The following is a 21,587-nucleotide window of genomic DNA, read 5'->3' on the forward strand; positions in this document are numbered from 1 at the left end:
AAAAGACTTTATAATGCTATTTGAATATTGTCATAAAATTAAATACTGTTAATATTTATAATCATTATTGTCCAAAATATGCAACTATAGAAAAAATGAAAACACTTAAAATGTCTGTTTCAATTTATGATTTATATTTATGTGATCAAGTAAATAATAAATCAAAACTTTGTTTATTTACAAAAAATATTGTCATTTATAGCATTTTTATTTCATAACAAAAATATGACAATATAAAATTTGTATTACATATCATATAGTTTCTGTGAATATTCAATGACAGTTTTTTATTTTTTATTTTAGATCATTATATTAGACTGTTGTGCCATTCCAATCAAGAAAGATTTTCTTCCATAGAACTCACAAAATTTTCACAAAATGGAAATGGATAGTGGCCGAAAGGCTGTTAAGCTCTTGAAAAGACAAATAATGTTTACCAAAGTGTGGTAAAGCCATCTATGTGAAAAACTGCTTGGTCTCACGGTAAAAAATGGTAAGACCATAAAATGCTACCGCAAAAATTTGTAAGCTGTTACAATAAGTTTCTTTAATTTATACAGTGATTAAGAGTGCTTTCACACTTGGTCCGAATGCCTGGTCCGATTGTCCCACTTGGGCTGGTATGTGTTTTTTTTCCTTCTGAACCTCGGTACGCTTGCAAGGTGACCCACGAAAGCAAAGTGCTAAAATGGAGATGTATGCCACAGCCATTCTGCTTTTACTGAATCTTTTGGTTTTGTTCCCAAAACCAACTGGGTTGCACTGGGTCAGTCCCACTTGTCGCCAAGGTAGGTGATACACAGACATACAGACATGAATGAACGCTATAAAAACTAAAGTTGTTATAAATTTAGTGGTTCACTTCTGTTATTTTGTATAATTGCGTTCATATCAAAAGTGAACCGTACCACAGTACCCACAAACGTACCCCAGACCACCTTTTTTAGGCAGACTCGGGTACAGTTCACAGGTGCGCACTAGAGTTTAGAAGACATGTTCACACTATAGTTAAACGTACCATACTCTGACATCAAACGAACCCGGGAGCAGACCAAAAGTGCTAGCGTGAAAGCCCCCTAACTGTAAAACTACTTTCACAGAATTGCCTGCATGACCCTTTTTTGCTTTTTATTGACATAACTATGGTTATTTTAGTTAGTTTTCTCATCAATTTTGTACATTAGATGTTTATAACAAATTTTTATAAACAATGTTTATTGCTAATTTTATTTGTCTGTTACCATGATGTTGTTTAGTAGTGGGACCTTCAACATCTTAGTATGTTTTCCTGTTAGAGGGAAAATTTTGTTTTCCTGTTAGAGGGAAAACAATGTTTGTGATGAACATTTGTTCTTTCTTATCTTCACAAGTTTTTGCTTGTGTGTTTGTGTGTTGATGTTTGTCCTACAAAATATTGATGTATTAACACTATAAACTAATGAAATACAGTAGTTTTCTTTTACATTTCTTTTAAGTTTACTTACTGTATTTTAATTCCAAAATCATGGTAACTTAATCTTTATTAAAAGTAAATTCTGGTAATTAGTTAAGCTGCATTTTTAAATAGTTTTTTTTTTTTAAGTAATTGAGTTTTTATACAGTGCATCATTTTATTATATATGAAATAGATTTAAGGGGCGACATGGTGAATCAGTGGTTAGCACTGTCGTCTCACAGCAAGAACGTCACTGGTTCGAGTCTTGACTGGGTCAGTTGGCATTTCTGTGTGGAGTTTGCATGTTCTCCCTGTGTTCATGTGGGCTTCCTCCGGATGCTCCAGTTTTTCCCCACAGTCCAAAGACATGCGCTATAGGTGAATTGAATAAACTAAATTGGCCATAGTGCATTAGATTAGATTAGATTCAACTTTATTGTCATTACATGTGTACAAGTATAAGGAAACATAATGTAGTTCAGGTCTAACCAGCAGTGCAATAGCAGCAAGAGTAGAATACAGGTGTAAATTATAAAGTGCAGTTATAGAAAAACTATGGTGATATTTACGGATGAAAATACTATGAACATTATACAGGTTGTATTAGATATGAACAGATATTTACAATAGATGAATATATGTACAGTTTGCTATTAATAATCAGAAGTGTGCAGTGTGTAAGTGTAAGTGTAAACCTATGTTTAGAATTTTAAAATGCATGGCGCTGCGTGGCGCTACTTGGCACGTCGCTGAGTGATCCTTCTGGTGTGTGACCCCCTTTAAGTCTACTGGTTTTTGTCCGGAGGAGCCTAAAGCGCCTGCTGGAAGGCAGGAAAGAAAACAGTCTGTAAACAGGGTAAGAGGAGTCCTTAAGAATACTGCGCGCTCGGCACAGACAGTGTTTCTTCTGGATGGCTGGCAGTGTGGTCCCTGTGATGCGTTAGGCAGTTTTCCCCATCTGCTGCAGTGCCTTATGCTAAGCAACAGAGCAGCTTCCATACCAGACTGTGACATAGTTGGTCAAGATGCTCTCTATTGTGCAGAAGTAGAAGTTCACCAAAACGGCTAATGAGAGCTGGTTCTTCTTAAGTAAAAAAATAAGAAAGAAAGACATCTGCTAAAACAGCTTAACTTTTAGCGCTTAACTTTTTTCCCTGTTTTTTTTTACAGCCTTATTCCCCACAATTACAATATGAAAAAGATTTTTTTTTAATTGTTTCAAATTTATTAAAAATAATAAGCCTAAAAAAATCACATGTACATAAGTATTCACAGCCTTTGCCGTAAAGCTCTAAATATAGCTCAGGTACATTCTGTTTCCACTGATCATTCTTGAGATGTTTCAGCAGCTTAACTGGAGTTCACCTGTGGTCAATTAAGTTGATTGGCTATGATTCGAAAAGGCATACACCTGTCAATAAAATGCCCTGGGGTTGACAGTGCATGTCAAAGCACAAACCAAGCATAAAGACAAAGGAATTGTCTGTAGACAGTGCATGTCAAAGCAGAAACCAAGCATGAAGACAAAGGAATTGTCTGCAGACCTCTGAGACAGGATTGTCTCAAAGCACAAGGCTGGGGAAAGTTACAGAAAAAAATTCTGCTGCACTGAAAGGTCCAATGAGCACAGTGGCCTCCATCATCTGTACGTGGAAGATGTTTGGAACAACCAAAACTCTTCCTAGACCTGGCCGGCCATCTAAGGTGAGTGATCAGGGGAGAAGGACCTTAGTCAGGGAGGTGATCAGTAACACGATGGTCACTCTGTTTGAGCCCCAGCGTTCTTCTGTGAAGAGAGGAGAACCTAATAGAATGACAGCCATCTGTGCTGCAATCCACCAATTAGGTCTGTATGGTAGAGTGGCCAGATGGAACCCACTCCACACCTGGAATTTGCCACATGGAATCTGAAGGACTCTCAGACCATAAGAAAAAAAACCTCTTTGGTCTGATGAAACTAAAATTAAGCCCTTTGGAGTGAATGCCAGTCGTTACATTTGGAGAAAACCAGGCACTGCTCATCACCAGGCTTATACCATTCCTATAGTGAAGCATGGTGGTGGCAGGAAGTGGAAGACTAGCCAGGATAAAGGCAAAGATGAATGCAGCACATGAATGTACAGAGACATCCTGAATGAAAACCTGCTTCAGAGTGCTCTTGACCTTAGACTAGGTGACTGTTTATCTTCCAGCAGGAAAATGACCCAAGGTACACTGCCAAAATATCATTGGAGTGGCTTCACAACAACTCGGTGTGTCCATGAGTGGCCCAGTCAGAGCCCAGACCTAAATCCTATTGAACATCTCTGGAGAGATCTGAAAATGGCATACACAGTTGCTTCCCATCCAACCTGATAGAGCTTGAGAGACACTGCAAAGAGGAATGGGCAAAATTTTCCAGACATGTGTGCCAAGCTAGTGGCATCGTATTCAAAAAGACTTGAGGCTGTAATTGCTGCCAAAGGAGGATCAATATTTGAGTATTGAGCAAAAGCTGTGAATACTTATGTATATGTGATTTTTCAGTTTTTTTCTTTTTTCTTTTTAATCAATTTGCAATAATTTATTATATGCTTCTCATATAGTCTGACATAAATCAACACCAACAAATGTTCAGAATGAATAATGAGTAAATAATACCAGAATTATTAAATTTTTCTTTTTTCAGAGTTGGTCCATTTTTTTTTACCAACTAGTGACCCTAAACCCACTTAATGTTTTCTCCCACTCTCTGTAATTTTAACAGATTTCTGTGTAACTAAGATTTGAAGCTGTATGGGAGATTTTGAGGAGAGGGACAAAAAGAAAAGAAGCGTATTAAAGATACCATTGAGGAGGTAGAGAGGCGCAGGGTGCATAACATAATAAGATCTAAATGAGGCTTAATATAAATAGAGGACCAGGCAAAGAGCGCCAGTACAAAAGAGACTTCTAAATGAATCAGCGAGGTATTTTCAGAGTGTTGGTGGCGATGAAAAATCCTCCAATGAGCCGCCAGTTTTATTTCAAGTGTGGTAATGAGAAGAGTCTGTCTTTGGTCTCTTTTTCATCGCAGACGTCACCAAAAGCAAGTCTCGCAGGTCACACACACACTTGTCTTTGCACATTTCATGAGACAGACAGATGTTCTCAAGAGCAATTGAGTGGAGATGCATATCAGAACAGAAGAGGAGTGTATGAACATATAAAGCGGAAGTCGTAACGAATCCAGTCTAATGAAATCTTGAGGAGCTTAGGATGAGTCATAAAACATTCACAAATACAAATACAGAGCAGCACATTCAAACTGAGATTCAAAACATACGCACACACACACACGCAGTGGAAGACAGAGCAAGTCAAGCTCAGCACATACAGCAAACCATTCTAGTGGAACTGTACCAATGATTAGGGGTGAAATTGTTTCTTCTTTCTTTCTGCTGCTCGAACAGAAAGCGATTGAATGCGAGCTACAGAGCCTGCAGAGTTCACAAAGCACGCAGCCCTCTGTGTCTCATAGATAGAGTACAAACACTCTTTTAATTACGTACTTTAATTGCTAGTATTGTTCTCAACATTGCAGAGTAAAGAAGAGCAATTTAAAGTCAATTCATGGAAAACAAAGACAAATCTCACTCTATAAAGTCAAGTTGATGCTGTTTGCAAAGCAAAGGCGTGTGTCATTACTGACCTCTGCTGGTTAAAACTGAATATTGCCATATTTTCATTAATTCTTTCAAAATTTTTACATTCATAAAAATATGACCCAAAATTTTGTGGTCAGAAACTTAATACACATTGTATTTTTTTAAATGTTTTGTTGATGACTGCATTTTCACCTTCAAACGTGACAAAAATGAATTAGTATTGTCACCATTTAACATGCAGTAAATCATTAAATCTTTCTTTTGTCTTAAATGAACATCTTGTAATAACAGATGCTGTTAATACGCATTTTTAATCCAAATCTAAACTGTAGTGTAGTGTAACTGTCTATACTTGCAAAGTTCATTCAATTATAGCTCTCATAATGAAAAAGTAAAATCAAGTGCCTCAGGCCCGATTTTAGATATTTTCATTAATATATTTCTAAAGACATAGGAACTTTAAAAAATTTATCACTGAAAACTGTGTCGCCTGGTGTGACACTATGCCAATTTAAAATCGGTCAATTCCATGCAAAACTTCAATTAGTTTAAGGACCCAATTCAAGATCATATGACTGAAGCCCATGTGAAGCCCATGACACGGGTTGTTGCTAGATCGGATATGCTAGCGGCCGGAAGTTAACGAGAATTATTTATATTATTTATTAAATTTCTCATTCATTGTATTTTATTAATCCAATCTAGACTTTACCCAGGACATGCACCTTGTTCAGTTTTCATCTCAGAATTGTTTACATGTTCACATTTTATTTGGAACCACTGTAAAAAATTAAGTTCTCTGGTGAAGACACATATTTACTGAAAACCAGCATACTGTATAATGGGGGAAAATATTCATAATTTCATATAAATTGTATTTTCCTAAATGAATAGTTTTTCTGTCATTATTAGCTAGGCAATGTATTTTGTTGCAATGGATGTCTCCTCGACTCCATGCCATAATCAATTGATTAAAGACACCTTATTTTTAGTTAGGGTATAACCTTATTTTTGCTAAATATATTCTTTTTGTAGAAAAAATTATTTCCAGTGCTCAGCATAATTGAGTACACCCCATTTTGAAAATGAATATTTTTATCCATTTTTCCGTGAATATAGGCATTGTATTTTGGTGTATTTAAAGTCAAGCAAAATATTGCTTGTAAAAAAATTACAACCTAAAAAATTTCAACTAAATTTTTTCATTTTTTTTTCTTCTCTTGATTTTTCCTCTTTTTTTTTTTTTAAAAAACTTGTATTTAATATTTTTCTATAACATATAAATTTGGAAGTTCTAGTTTTTGGACTGTTATCATAAGTTATTTTGTTAGATAAGCTCCAGATTTGGCTTCAGTACTGACTAATCTAATGTATATGCACAAATATAATATTGTGGACCATTAAAAGACCACTTGAAAATTCTCTCTTTTTTGTGATAAAGATTGATGTATGTACTACATGTACACATCCAATTTAATGTACAAATGTACTACAAATTGTAAATTCACGGAACCTTAAAATTTTCAAGCTCTCTTTTTATTCTTTCCATATCTGCATAGATTTTGGTTGAAGATTTCTTAGTTTAATTTTTAATGCTAAATGAATAACTAAATGTGTAAATTAATATTTAGTTACTTAAAGTTTCAGTTACAGTCATATATAGTTAGCAGTAGATATATAGTTCTTACTGTGCAATTTGGCTCTATATCAGCTCTACATACAAAGCCTACCTTCTCCTTAGTCATCGACCGGTATTGAAGTCGGATGGTTGTCCTCATCTTCACTTCTTCGTCTTCTCTTCTTCTTCCATGGATGTTCTTTATGAATCCTCGGATCCTTCATACTGATCAAGGGAAGTAAATATTCTTATATGGTGTTTACTAGAAGATCTACCATCTATCTGATGAACTGTGTCTCTGTATACTCACCCACGGATGTTCCTTATGTGCCTTCGGATCCTTCACACTAATCAAGGGAAGTGCTTAAACTTATATAGTGTTTATTAGAAGATCTGCCATTGAATTGATGAACTGTGTGTCTATATACTCACCTGCTGATGTTCCCATGAGATCGCTAACATCTGATGTTTACATTACCATGCTGTGAAAGAAGATCGATAACAGCATTAACACCACTCCTTTACCTCCTCACTTTGATTAAGTAACTTTGTTTTGAATAAAACTAACAAACGATAACCATCCTTGTCTACCAGCTTGACAGAATACTGGCCCAGAAGAAAACAACACGCTCATGAAAGCTATCGCTGTGCTAACCGGAAGCGCTTCGGATCCATTCGCTGGTGTGGTCCACACCATGTGGCAAACGTTGCCTTTCACACCCTTAAGTGCCACTTTCACCCCAGTGGTCATCATGAGCACGCCACTTGCTCGACCCATGAATTACTCGGGTGAACGAAGCACCTGGTTTTCTCTCTCAATGTTCACTGTATATGGAAGCCAATGCTCATTAATTTCCTAATGAAATCTTGAAAGTTGCTTTCATGATTTCCCTGCTTTTAGGTTGAGCTCTACAGTGGGCAGATGCTCTATAAAATGCCAGCAGCACGGTGATGGCCACCTTACAAAATGTTCTTAAGCCACTTCAAAGAGGTATTTGCAGTCCCACTCCCTTCCCTGTCAGTACATGACGAACTGATTAATCTCCGCCACTGAAATCTCCCCATCCATGAGTATATGCTACAGTTTAGATCACTTGCTGCGAGTAGTGGGTGGAATCAAGAAGCCCTCCTAGCTTATCATAAGGGGCTAAAACCTCACATTCATAAAAATGGTCATTTACGATGATAATGCTAACTTAGAAGCATTCATCAAGAAAACTATGAGCGTATCACAACATTTTTCTGCTTGCCCATCTTCCTCGTCTGCTAACGCAATATAATCTCCCAGAGTTCCATCGCTAGCGCTGGAAGCCGAAGAGCCAATGATAATGGACGCATACCGCCTGAAATCCTCCGAATGTCAATGGTGAATCTGTTACCAGCTCTGCCTGTATTGTGGAGAATCCACTCCCCTCATCTCAGTCTGCCCCGCCTAATGGTGAGTAAGGTCATGCTTACACCATCTGTCTCGTATATACCATATATGCAAGCAGAATTAATTGTGAACTCCTGTACTCTCCCCATTCATGGGCTGGTGGACTCTGGAGCGGCTGGGAACTTTAACTCTTCCAACTTCACCTCCCAACATTGAATTCCCTCTGTTCAAAATGAGATTCAGTACCAAATTACAACCATTTAGAGTTCACCATATGACGATGGCAAAATATCCCGGTGTACAAAAGAAGTGATTCTTCTCTCTTCCCTTAACCATGAAGAGAAACTTCCCTTACTCATTCTTCCTCGTGCCAACTTTGACGCCATCTTGGACAGACTGTGACATAAACATCATGAGCCCCATATTAACTGGGATACACTCCTCAGGTGTAGTGCTGCTTGTATAAATCACGGTTATACCACTCCACCTGCTGTTCACTCCAAGAAACCCACTCCCTTATCTGCCCAAGCCACCACCATTGAAACTCCTCACTCATCATTCAGCCTCACCATTCCCTCCATTTATCACTCTTTCACTGATGTCTTCAGCAAGAAAAGAGCCACCCAGCTACCCCCTCGACAGTCCTAGGATTGTAGTATCAAGCTGCTGCCAAATGCCAAGTTACCACACAAAAGAATATATCCTCTGTTCTGTCCTGAGCACGAGGCGATGAATTTGTACATTAACAAAGCTCTCCATCAAGGGTTAATCAGACCATCCACCTCTCACACTGCATCCAGTTTCTTCTTTGTATCCAAGAAAGACAGAGGATTAAGGCCCTGCATAGATTATAGAGTGCTGAACTCTGCAACAGTAAAGTTTGCTTACCCATTGCCACTGTTACCCACTGCTCTGGACGAACTAAGAGAGGCGCACATCTTCAGCAAGCTTGATCTTTACAGTGCCTATAATTTAATTAATTTCCGAAAAGGGGACAAATGGAAAACAGCTTTCATCAACCCCTCCAGCCATTATAAATATCATCATTATAAATATCAGAAAAACATAAAAGAACTACAACGATTTCTAGGTTTCTCCAACTTCTACAGATGGTTCATAAAGAACTATAGTATCCTTCCAGCTTCTTTAACTTCCCTTCTCAAAGGTGGATAAAGTGTTCTTACAATCTGAGAGCTATGTTCACTACAGCATTCATCCTCTGTCATCCGGACCCTTCAGAATATATAATGTTCAAATTCTCAATAGTATTAGCAAAGCAAACATAGGCCCTATGCGTCATTTACATATTTCAGTTAATATGGAAAGGAATGTTTTCTTCCAACGGAAAACATTCCTTCCAACATGAAGCAAGAAACTGCCGCATTATCTGCCTTACAGAAACCATGGCTATCTGCGGATGTACCAGACACAGCTGCTGAACTTTCGGGGTTTTCCATGCACCACGCAGATTAAACGAAAGAACTCACAGGGAAAAGCAAAAGAGGAGGTGTTTGTTTCTTTACTAACAACTCATCGTGTGATGAGAGAAACATACACCCAATTAGATCATTTTATTCTCCTTTTCTGGAATATCTTATGCTTCGGTGTCGACTAACTGGCTGCTAAGGGAGTTCACAGCTGTGATAATTATGGCTGTCTACATCCACTCTCAAGCCAACACAGAGCAGGCGCTCAAGGAACTGTATGGGAGCATAAGCGAGCAGGAAACCGCACACCCGGAGGCAGCGTTTATTGTTACAGGGGACTTTAACAATGCCAATCTCAGGTAAATCGCTCCAAAATATTATCAACACATCACCAAAAACACGCGTGGTGATCTCATTCCAGACCACTGCTCTTCTCCTTTCCAGAATGCCTACAAATCCCTCCTCTGCCCACCGTTTGGCAAATTAGATCCCTCTGTTCTGCTCATACCTTTATCAAGTGGACTGGGATATGTTCCGGGCAGCTTCTGATGATGACATCAAAGTGTACTCATACACCGTTACATGTCTCATCAGAAAATGCATAGAAGACGTGGTACCAACAAAAACCGTCCGTATCTACCCCAACCCCAAAACATGTATTAACAGCGAAGTTCAAACAGCCCTATCAGTACTTGAACAAAATCAAGCAAATTACAACCTCAGGAAAACCATCAAAGCAGCAAAACATCAAGAGGAGACATGGTAGAGGGTCAATTTATCACCAATACCGCAAGGAGCATGTGGCAGGAACTTAATTACATCACAGACTTTAAAGGTAACAAACCCGCCACTGTAAACATTGCTGCATCTCTCCCGGACGAGCTCAACTTGTTCTAAGTCGCGTGAACATCTGGAAAGCTACAGGCCCAGATGGCATCCCAGGATGTGTACTTAAAGTATGCGCACACCAGCTAGCAGGAGTTTTCACTGACATCTTTAACCTCTCGCTCTATCGGTCTGTGGTTCCCACATGCTTTAAGACAGCAACTATTTTGTCCATACTAAAATCACCTAAAACCACAGACTTGAATGACTGGCGTACGGTTGCTCTGACACCCATCTTCAGCAAGAGCTTTGAGAAGCTGATTAAAAAGCACATCTGCTCAATACTGCCCACTCACACTGACCCTCTGCAATTTGCATACAGAAATAACCGCTCCACTGATGATGCAACACACATGTGAGAATGCTGTTTGTGGACTACAGCTCAGCATTTAACACCATAGTGCCTGCCAAGCTGGTAGTGAAGCTCCAGGCTCTAGGTCTACACAGCTCTCTGTGCAACTGGATCCTGGACTTCCTGTCAAGCAGATGCCAGGTGGTCAGAATGAATAACATTACCTCATCCACACTGATGCTCAACATTGGTGCTCCACAGGGCTATGTTCTCAGTCCACTCCTGTACTCCCTGTACACACGTGACTGTACAGCCAAACACAGCTTCAACGTCATCGTTAAATTTGCTGATGACACAACGGTGGTGGGCCTAATAACCGATAATGATAAGATGATATTTATCACTCAACATCAGCAAAACCAAGGAGCTGGTGGTGGATTTCAGGAAAGAGAAGAGAGAGCACACCCCCAATCACCATCAATGGGACACCAGAGGAGAGAGTCAGCACTTTCAAGTTTCTTGGAGTACACATGGCTGAGGATTTGACATGGACTGCTCACACAGACGCAGTGCTGAGGAAAGCACGACATTTCTTTTTCCTCAGCATTTCAGGAGGTTTAGAATAAGCACCCACATCCTCCGCTCGTTCTACACCTGCACTGTGGAGAGCATCCTGTCTGGCTGTATTACCACCTGGTATGGAAACAGCAACAGCAGCAATTGCAAAGGCCTACACGGGATTGTGCGAACAGCTGGACGCGTAGTAGGAGGTGAGCTTCCCTCCCTATAGAACATCTACACCAGGCAGTGCATGAGGAAAGCCAAGAGAATCATCAGTGACTCCAGCCACCCAAGCCATAGACTTTTCTCTCTGCTACCCTCAGGCAGACGGTTCCGCAGCATCCAGTCACGCACCAGCCGACTGAAGGAAAGTTTCTTCCCTCAGACTTTTAGGCTGATGAACACTTAACAGAACTCGCACACACTCTTCCATACCTCTCACTGCACACCATCAATGTGTCGCATACACTGCACTTTAACCAACTCATACTTAAAACAATACTGCCTACAACTATGTGTACACCTATTTGTTGTATATATCGCTGTCAATTTTACATTGTCCTGTTTTTTTGGGAGTATGATGTTGTATTTTGCACTGTCATTGTATTTTGCACTGTCTGGAGCCAGCACCTAAGCTTTTCACTCATCATAGCACACATGCTGCTGATGATGTGACAATAAAAGTGATTTGATTTGAAGCGAGTGCATGTTTTTACCAAATCTAATATTGGATTTTATTTTAAATGTATGTGCGTGTAAAACGATATAGTTTGCACAAAGAAATTATGGGGTTTTCTCTAAAGAAGTAGTTACTCCACCCAGTTATGAACATTATTATGGACGTTTTACTTTATAACTTACGTGGTTCAAGCGATGGATCTGTAACAGAGAAACAACGGGTTTTGGGAAACACTCGTCACTACATAGTTCTTTTCCCAAACGATGCATCGTACTATGATAGTTCAGCCGCGAGTTACGTCGTTGTTTTGGGAAACACACCCTAGTGTGCTAAGGGTTGCTCTGTCTGTGCCATCAACTCCACGCTGCCTGGCTGAAGGTAAACTGCAACCATTACTCATTTCCCTCCGACACTGGACCCATCTTGGAATTGACTTTGCCACTGATCTGCTTCCAACACAAGGGTATACCACCATTCTTGTAGTAGTAGATCAATTTTCAAAGTCTTGTAAGCTAATCCCTCAGAAAGGTCTCCCCACAGCTCTGGAAACAGCAGAAGCTCTTTTCCAACATGTCTTCTAAAATGATGGCCTCCCAGAGGATATTGTATTAGCCAGAGGGCCCCAATTCAGCCACCATAACATCCAGAGCCAGTATCTACCGTGGGCTGAGTATGTACAAAATTCTCTTTGTTAAAACTTCTACTGGTCTAACCCCCTTTCAATATGCCCTAGGTTATCAGCCATCCTTGTTTCCCTGGATGGGGGAAACTTCGGAAGTGCCCGTGGGGGATCACTGGTTCAAAGAGAGCGGAAAGGTATGGGACTCAGCGCATGTCCATCTTCAGCGGGCAGAGATTTACTACTTACGCAGATCGTCACAGCCTACCAACATCCACCACTAGAGTCCCCGCTCCCTGGGACCGTTCACCGTACACTCCCAGATAAACCCTGTCTTAACCTACCACCGCACTACAGAATATCACCATCTTTCCATGTGTCACTCCTCAAACCCTTCACTGATCTTGTTTCTCCTCCCTCCACAGAACCGGAAACTACCAGGTCAAAGAAATCCAGCTCCAACACCTCATGGACTGAGAAGGCTTTTGCCCTGAGGAGAGATCTTGGACACCCCGCGATGACATCTTAGATCCAATTCTCCTTGAAGAAATCCACCATAGTCATTTCGATCGCCCAACTCCTTGAGGGCATGGCTGCCCCCGCCGCCAGTCTAGGGTGCTAGGAGTCACCTGTGGAGGGGTACTGTTACATCCCATGCTTGTTCCTGCTCACCTAATCATCGCTCTCCCTCACAAACCACCTCCATCCAATCCCATAAACCCTCACTGGCATTCTAATTACCTGCACCTGTGTCCTCTCATCAAAGGGCACTATAAAAGCCCACCTTCTCCTATTGAAGTCGGATGTTTGTTCTCATCTTCGCTTCTTCATCTTCTCCTCTTCTTCCATGGATGTTCCTTATTAGTCTTTAAATCCTTCACACTGATCAAGGGAAGTTAATATTCTTATATGGTGTTTACAAGAAGATCTATCTTTCTGATGAACTGTGTGTCTGTATACTCACCTATGGATGTTCCTGATCGCTAACATCAGATGGTTACATTACCATGCTGTGAAAGAAGATCGATAACAGCATTAACACCACTCCTTTGTTTTCTCACTTTGATTAAGTGCCTTTGTTTTAAATAAAACTGATAAATAATAACCATCATTGACTTCCTTGTCTACCAGCGTGACAGAGAGATTTTCTTTGAGCTTCTGTGTGAGAAAACTACTTCCTTCTGCCATGAATTCAAAATTTTACATTTAAGCAGTTGATTTCATTCATTTAAATTTGCTAATGCAAAAATGTCACTTTAGAACTAGTATTGAAGTAACGCTGATTTACTTAATTGAAAAGCTTATTAAGCTGACAGTTAAACAGCTGAGCCCAAGCCTCTGGTGCCAATTTGAAAAAAGCCACTTTAGTGCTGGTAATGAAAGATTTACTTCATTGAATTCTCTAGAGTATTATAACAGAGATCCTTTTAAAGAGCATGATTACCTGCATCTGTGTTTATTTTTCAGACCAATCTCATTTTTGTAATAAAGCATTCATTTGAATGTCCTCTGACAAAATGTTTTTAAAGAGCAATGTGGAAAGAGAAGTGGAAAAAGTACTTGAAAATCATACTTAAGTAAAAGCACCATTACTTGCCTAAAAATGTAGTGTAAGTAGAGAAAAATTATCTGTTATAACTATTGCTCAAATTATTAGTAAACAGACCATTAAAAACTACTCAAGAATAGAATAGTAATTATTGAATAATACGCAGTAAAAAGCCGATACATTTACATGTATTTGTGGATGTGTAAATGTAACATTATTTAGAGCATTTAATTATTGCCCAGCAAGTAACTACATACATCATAAGACGTTACCCACAACGTCATAAGACGTTAATATTAGGTAAGATATAAGTTGTGATGTCAAGTGACCAAAATTCAATGTCTACCCAACGTCTAAGGACAACATTTTTTTAATGTCCAATATTAGAAAGTGACCAAAATCCAACATCAAGCAAACATTTTAAACCAATGTCATATGGATGTCAAATACTGACATTTATTAATCAGATATGACTACCAAAATCCAACGTCAGATAGATGTCATAGCGGTAACATCCACACAGTGTTATTAATCGCCCATGTCTTGAAGTAGTTCATAATGATGCAATTTACCTTCTATGTGCGATTTGATTGGACAGGAATCATGAGACTGATTTTTCTAATCCCCATATACAAGAAAAAATAAAGTATGGCTGCAGGTTGAAGGAAAACGTGGAGTAAATATAAAAATGTAGGACTATAAAAGTACACATTTTTAAAACTACTCAGTAAATTATAATTCCTGAGAAAAACTACTTAATTACAGTTATTTGAGTATTTGTAATTTGTTACTTTACACCACTGGATTTCTGATCACAATTCACGCATAAAAGACTGATATGACATATGACAAGATACTCAGCAATAAAATCCTACGGTTTAAAACATCCATTTTTTTCTTTTCCTTCGGCTTAATCCCTCTATTCATCAGGGGTCGCCATAGCGGAACGAACCACCAACTTATCCAGCATATGTTTTACACAGCGGATGCCCTTCCAGCTGCAACCCAGTACAGGGAAACATCCATACACACTCACTCACGCTCATACCCTACGGCCAGTTTTGTTTATTTAATTCACCTATAGTGCATGTCTTTGGATAGGGAAAACCGGAGCACCTGGAGGAAACCCATGCCAACATGGGAAGAACATACAAACTCCACACAGAAATGCCAACTGACCCAGCCTGGAGTTGAACTAGTGCCCTTCTTGCTATGAGGCGACAGTGCTAACTACTGAGCCACAGTGTCGCGCTTAGTTTAAAACATGAATAGTTAACATTAATATTTGATTTATATAATAATACTAATGCAACCGTGTTTGCATTTTGCCTCTGATAAAATTCAGAAACTGAGGGTAAAAAGTATAGACTTGCAAAAAGAACAAACAAAACAGACAAAAATGGATAATCTTATTCACAATAATATTGCATTTTGTATTTTCATTACAAACTTATTGCAAACTGTAAACCGTTTACTGATGTTGGTTTTAATAAGGCTTTTTAAATGTTTTGTTTTGAATGCATGGCCAAATAAATACAAAAATAAACAGAGATGGGCACAAAAATGACTAAATTTCCTCCTGTTTCTTAGGCTCTAGCTTTACTTGTCAAGACTATCTCCCACCAGCGAGGCTCACCCCACACTTTGAAAAATCCTGCCTTAATCTCTTCTTTGCTAAAAAGCAAATCATTTCGCCTGAGGCAAAATGAAAATTTCAAATATTTTCACATAACTTTTTTGCTGTATCCGTTTCTGGCTTTGTGCTTTCTGCCATTATAATAATGGCTGTTGCTGTGATAAATTACTGTTCTAAAATGAAGGTATTTCATAAATGTATTTGGTATGATTGAAAAACAATGGGCACAAGGTCTCAATTAGCTCTTAATTCAGTAGTGGGGGCAGACAAAATTCTTCCAGTGCACTGAAAAAGCTGCTCCCTTAAAAGTCCCACAGTGCACCATTTAAAACCTGGAGCATTCATGCTCACTATGTTCCTTTAACTGAAGTTTAGAATTGCAAAACATGTAGCTTGTAAACCACCTTACCACACATAATTACATGGATGTTTTTGAAAAACAAACCATCATTTATTTATATTTAAGCATGAACATGCATGGCTGGAAAGGTACTAAACAATCTAACATTAATCATTTATGGCTGAAATGCTGTAGGTTAACTGTATATACCAAAGTCCCTTTAGGGCAAATCATTTCACTCAATGGCCATCTTTGAGATGCCTCTCAGGCAGTATGCTCAGGCTTTCTGTCTGAATGGAGAAACATTGAATTCTTCAAAACTGTTTGCCAAGCTTACAATTACATGGCATATTTGAAATCACCAATGAACTTAAACAACAATTGCTTCATAAGTTTCGTTTCTAAACAATCAAATCAAACAAAATCGCCATATTTTCAGGTAGCCCAAACTAATATGCATGCGCTCATCAAAGGAACAAGATCACGACACCAACCTCATTTATGGACGTTCTACATATTAGCATCATCTGGATAATGATCATCTGATCATGCTGGTCAACAGAAGTAATCCACAACTTGGTCTTGATGACAAATCTCCTCCAGAAATGACAGTGACTCTTTGTTTACAAGTTTGTGGGCATTTAGGTAATTGCTGTCATGTGATGTGCGTTTGACAGAACAGACTGTACCTCGCATTTGTTTCATACACATTACAAAACCAAAAAGACTTTTGTTTCCAAGTACACTTGGTTCATTTAAAAGCTTAATGTAGATATATTTCTTTTGTCTGTGAAGCAGGTATTTGCTTAGATTCTGGTGTGTTTGTTGACCCCCAAACTGTCCTAAAAACCACATCTGGTCTGAGTCTCTCCCCTGGAAAATCGGCAGTCTATAGTGATCGATGATTGGCTCCTGTACTAGTAGGCAGGGCTTCATTAGCCATATTTACCATTACACTTTTCCCCATTTAAAACTATACGAGTTACACATTTTGTGTATTCTAGTCTTTGAAATAAATATGTATACACCTAAATATTGATCATTATGTGCATTAAATTACATAAAAAAACTGAAAAAAATATATTAAAGTTAAAATAAAAGAAAGGTACTGATTGGTAGTGATAAAACAAATAGTGACAATGTCCCAACATGTTGTGAGCTAGGGTCATTTATTGTCCTTAGTAATGCCCAAATCTTTTTATAATATTCTGATTTATGACTTGAGATGCACACACTCTGTAGTGATGCTGATTTCCGTGCAGATTACAAACTTCTATAAATGAAATATCACACTCATAATTTATGGCTGAATCACAGCTAATAATCTATGCTCATATTTTCAAAGGATTTTAAAAATCCCATATTGCATTATAAAAGGTAATATTTTGGTTTTGGGGTTCTCCAACAACAGGCTGATATGCATGCAAGGTCAAAAAACCTTGTTTCATTGTCTTATAGAATGCGTTTATTTTTACTTAATTATCCCAACAACTCCAATATGATTTGTTCAGTGATTAATTTGGTCCCAAACCCCTACTTTGCGTGAGGCTTATTTGCTGTGATGGGTCAGATGACCCAGTCTGTTGTGATTGGTCCACTGCATTCAGAGAAACGCCCAACAAGGCTATGAAGTAGCTGAGAGAATGTGAGAGCCCAATGCAGGAATGCAATAAAGCAATGCAGTTAAACACTAGCATATTACTTTACTTTTAACCCTAACCTCAAGTAATAACAACGACACACATTCAGTATAATCCAAACAGAGGCAAAAGTTGAACTATTTTAAAAAACTGATCACGTGTGTGAGGAACAGCTGATGGTGCCCTCAGCAAAGGCAGAGTTCTGAAACCCATTTAAATTGGTAAAGGAAGAAGCACGCATCACGTTTTCAATGTGGTTTTGGAAGCGATATGTGAACAGCCCCATAAAAATTTTTACCTGAGAGATGCATTGCAAGCTCTGATCTATAATACATAAGTGATTGCAAGCCACATGGAGCCTTTACAAGTTACAACACACAATTAAATAATGTTAGATATTTTTCAAACTACACAAAAAGAGGCAATAATTTTAATAACACTTACATATTATGATCCGGAGGAAGAAGAAACTGATCCATAAATGTAACAGTCCCTGTCAAAGTCTGACAAAGTCCCATACATATTAGTCTCTGCTGCTCCTTCCTTAAGTTTAATAGGTCGGTCGGCGAATGCTGCATTGCAGCATAGGTTATTGTATCAAAAATCTGAAAAATCAATGACAGGGAACAAACACAGCAGTAGGTTGGCTATACTGTGTTACTCTTGTGAAAATGAACTTTAACATTTTATTCCCCGCAGCCAAATCTCCATCTGTTAGTAATTATCATCTTCGTGTCAAGATCAGTCCCATGATCCGCTATTGTCTAAGGGGATAGGCACATTCACGTTTTACCGGATCCGGTACTACATATTTGGTGATGTATCGACGTTGACAAAAGATCCAAACCCAACATGACTCATTTATTCGACTCTGAGTCGACTATTTTGTAAAGAACCAATAGTTTTAAGCATGATTAGATCAGATTTTAACCTCAGCTGGATGTTTTCATTCACTTAAAGCTGTGTTACACACTGCATGGAAGCTCATTTTCAAAAACTCATAATAGGGGCTCTTTAAAAAAACTGAGAAAACAAAAAGAAATAATGCAAGTGTGTTAAGTTCTTGTTTGAGAGTATTTTTAATTATCTTTAAGCATTTGTCACTATAAGAAAATTAAGTGTTTTGCTTTGTTATTTATTACATATAATATATTTAAATTATAGAGTAAATTATGATTAAATATTTTAAAACAGATATATAAAGAAAAATAATAAAGTTTTTGATTAAATTATTTTCTTACAATGAAAAGTATTTTATTATTTAAAATAACTATTTATGTCCCCAAATAACCTTTTGTGTGTTAAAAAAGGTTCTATGGATGTTAAAAGTTCCTCATGGTTGCCAATAAGAAGATTTTTATCAGTGTATAAAAGCAGCAGTTCAGTAACTTGTAAGTTACCTCTCATTCTAATTACAAAAGATAAAATAACAGCAATGTTTACTCTAGGGGCGTGTGCTAATCTAATGCTAATATCATGTTTGCAAAAGCATGAGTATCAGGTAACAAGTTGCCTACTGTATGCTGTTAACATGTATTCCCTATGCCACTGGGATCCAGTCTCAGATAGCCTTCCGCTAGTGAGCTGAAGCCAGTCAGACCTCCCATAGCTGCATAAGGGACCGCTCTGCCCACTGGATGACCACGTGCCATGCGCTCTTCCCTGGTTTCAATCAGCGTCACATGGGTATATCCTGGCTCACCACATCCACAGGTGAATGGACTTCGATAACCAGTGCAGTGAGTACCTGCAGGTGAACAGGTAATGCAATTCTACATTTTATTGCAGAGCTAATTCTCTCCAAATATAAAATTCTGTTATTTTTTACCGTCATGTCCTTCATGTAATTGGAACACAAATTAACACACTTATTAAGAAAATATGATTGGAGTAAATTTCTGCTTCTCTAATGAAAATCTGTTCACCTAAAACTATCTGAGACTTTAAAACATTTATAAAGAGATTTTTAAAATATTCATATGAAATGAGCAGTTTATTCCAAGTCTTCTGAAGACACATTATTACTTTATGATGAATAGATTTAATTTTGGCTGTTAACAAAATATATACAATAATTAAACAAACATAAGCAGAAGCTCAATAATTCCTGCATGAAAGAACAAACCTCATTGGTTCTTGCAAAAGGTCAAATGTGATTACATGTCAAACAATCATTTTTAAGCTTTGTTAGGTGATATTGTGTCTATATTAGCAATGCCATTGATCAAAATTCCTTTAAATAATTATCAACGATCCTTTAAAGTGAATTGTTTTTTTTTAATTCAATTCACTTAATTTACCCCACCATTAAATGTACATTTAAACTTAATTAAAATATATTTGTTTATTATTTTTTCATTATAAGCATTTTAAGTGTCAGACTTTAAATTAAATGATTGAAAAGTCAGATCTAATTTGAATTTTATTTTTGTTTTGGAGCAATGCAAAGATGAGTAGATCGTTTCCAATTTGGGGTGAACAAACACCGTAAATATATTTAAAAATATTTGTAACATTTTGAAATGCAATGGTGCAAAACTCACATTTCTTGCACAAATGCCTTGCATCTTCTTTGTGCTCACTTGTTGTGTGTTTGCATCGGCAGCGAACAGGTTTAGAGCCGTTGATATGAACATATTCATAAGAAGCACACTGACAACCTTTGACTCTACAGGGCAAGAGGACAGGCCTTTCTTTTGGCAACTCCTCATAGTCTGTGCGATGCTGTTTATACCTGAGAATAAAACAGAAACAACGAAGATTATTTTATGTATGCGTGTGTTCATCAGTGTGATTCTAGTTATTCATACCTGTGTGTACAGAAGCAAGTTGTCTCAGGTCCAATAACTTTGCAATCTATCTGTCCCGGGACGCCAAAACTGACATAAAGGCGGTTCTGTATTCTTCCTGGCACCACTGTCTCTTTGTATTTCTTGTACTCGTCCTCTGAAAACAGCCTTCCTCCATCATCTTCCCCAACAATCCTTTGCAAAGAATAAAGAATAATTACAAAGTCATCTTTAAAAAAAAAAAAAAATTCAGGATTTTTACAAACAAACTCACCTTTTGTATTCTAAATAAGCCTCCACTGAATTGGCTGCGAGTTTGTCGATGTGAATCTTTGCCATTTTACTAACTTATGAGTCTATTTTGCTTTTTTATCTGTTGACATAAACAATTGTTGAAAATGCTGCGGCTTGTTTGGACTTTGCGTCTGTGTTTCTAGGCAACGATCAGTCGTCGCCGTTCTCCTTACGTACTTTAAATTTATATCAAGAACAAAACTCTATAAATACGTGGAAAAACTCGAATTTAGAATACTCACTTCATATTCTGAACGATTTAATTGCGTCCTAGCTAAACTTGAATATACGAACTACATTTCCCATACTGCTTACAAATTTTACGTGAGCGCGTGATAGGAAGTGAGTGATCAGACTCAATCAGAATCGGTTCAAAAAGTATTTTACAAACGATTCAGTGATTCTATGTTGCTGTGTTTGTTGTGCTTTGGAACATCAAATATTTTGTGTCCTTAAATCTTCTAATTAAAACGTAGCCATATAAAATATCGAAACTCTCTAAATTTCTATACTGCTTCACGTTTTAATATAAATGACGTGAATTGCTACCCCATAAACAATATTTGGTATTAACAGTCAATTAGTGCATTCAATCTACATCCTCCTTATAACATAACTTTGCTCTTTAAATAACATTATTTTTGATAAACTCGAATAATATATTTAAGTTAATACGCATATTTCAAGATTCTTTATTCGCATTTCTGTCAAATGATGTGTAAACGGATTCTGTTCGTTCAGTGTACTAAAGAACTGTTCAGTTCTGTTCAGTTTAACTCAAAAGAATCAATTTTGGGAATTGGTTCATTCGAAAGATTCGAC

At 37.8% G+C, this 21,587-nt stretch overlaps 2 protein-coding genes across 10 annotated transcripts in view; both read right to left on the reverse strand.

Annotated features, from left to right (window-relative positions):
• Positions 1 to 1,851: 1,851 nt before the first annotated feature.
• fam221a (family with sequence similarity 221 member A) lies at positions 1,852 to 21,062 on the reverse strand. 6 transcript variants are annotated; one of them, XR_015945203.1, is made up of 12 exons: positions 21,008 to 21,062; positions 20,746 to 20,844; positions 20,493 to 20,666; positions 20,226 to 20,416; positions 19,200 to 19,429; positions 18,127 to 18,287; positions 13,482 to 13,527; positions 13,302 to 13,399; positions 7,112 to 7,161; positions 6,990 to 7,026; positions 6,792 to 6,904; positions 1,852 to 2,256 (listed from the first exon to the last, which is right to left on the reverse strand). XR_015945203.1 is itself a non-coding variant. In XM_088651368.1 (6 exons), the coding sequence occupies exons 2-5, from the start codon at positions 20,808 to 20,810 to the stop codon at positions 19,209 to 19,211; spliced, it is 651 nt and encodes a 216-aa protein (XP_088507494.1). In that variant the 5' UTR covers positions 20,811 to 20,844; positions 21,008 to 21,062; the 3' UTR covers positions 16,121 to 18,287; positions 19,200 to 19,208.
• The window catches only part of rftn1a (raftlin, lipid raft linker 1a), a 213,844-nt gene continuing 209,982 nt past the window's right edge, over positions 17,726 to 21,587 (reverse strand). For 2 of the 4 annotated variants that reach the window (XR_015945356.1, XR_015945354.1), the window contains exon 13: positions 18,101 to 18,221. The gene's annotated coding sequence lies outside the window, so the exon portion shown is untranslated. Of the gene's footprint in view, positions 18,255 to 21,587 lie in introns of all 4 variants that reach the window. The other 2 variants (XM_088651501.1, XM_088651502.1) reach the window with 2 other exon arrangements.

This window comes from Danio rerio, chromosome 19 (assembly GCF_052040795.2).
Source record: "Danio rerio strain M-AB ecotype USA chromosome 19, GRCz13ab, whole genome shotgun sequence".
In the NCBI taxonomy this organism is placed as follows: domain Eukaryota; kingdom Metazoa; phylum Chordata; class Actinopteri; order Cypriniformes; family Danionidae; genus Danio; species Danio rerio.

Excerpts from the sequence above, each read along its gene's own strand:
- fam221a (XM_088651368.1), bottom strand. The coding sequence starts at position 20,810 with ATGGCAAAGATTCACATCGACAAACTCGCAGCCAATTCAGTGGAGGCT. Across the intron at positions 20,417-20,492 it reads ACTTGCTTCTGTACACACAG|GTATAAACAGCATCGCACAG; the intron begins GTATGAATAACT and ends TTTTATTCTCAG. Across the intron at positions 19,430-20,225 it reads AAGGCATTTGTGCAAGAAAT|GTACTCACTGCACTGGTTAT; the intron begins GTGAGTTTTGCA and ends GTTCACCTGCAG.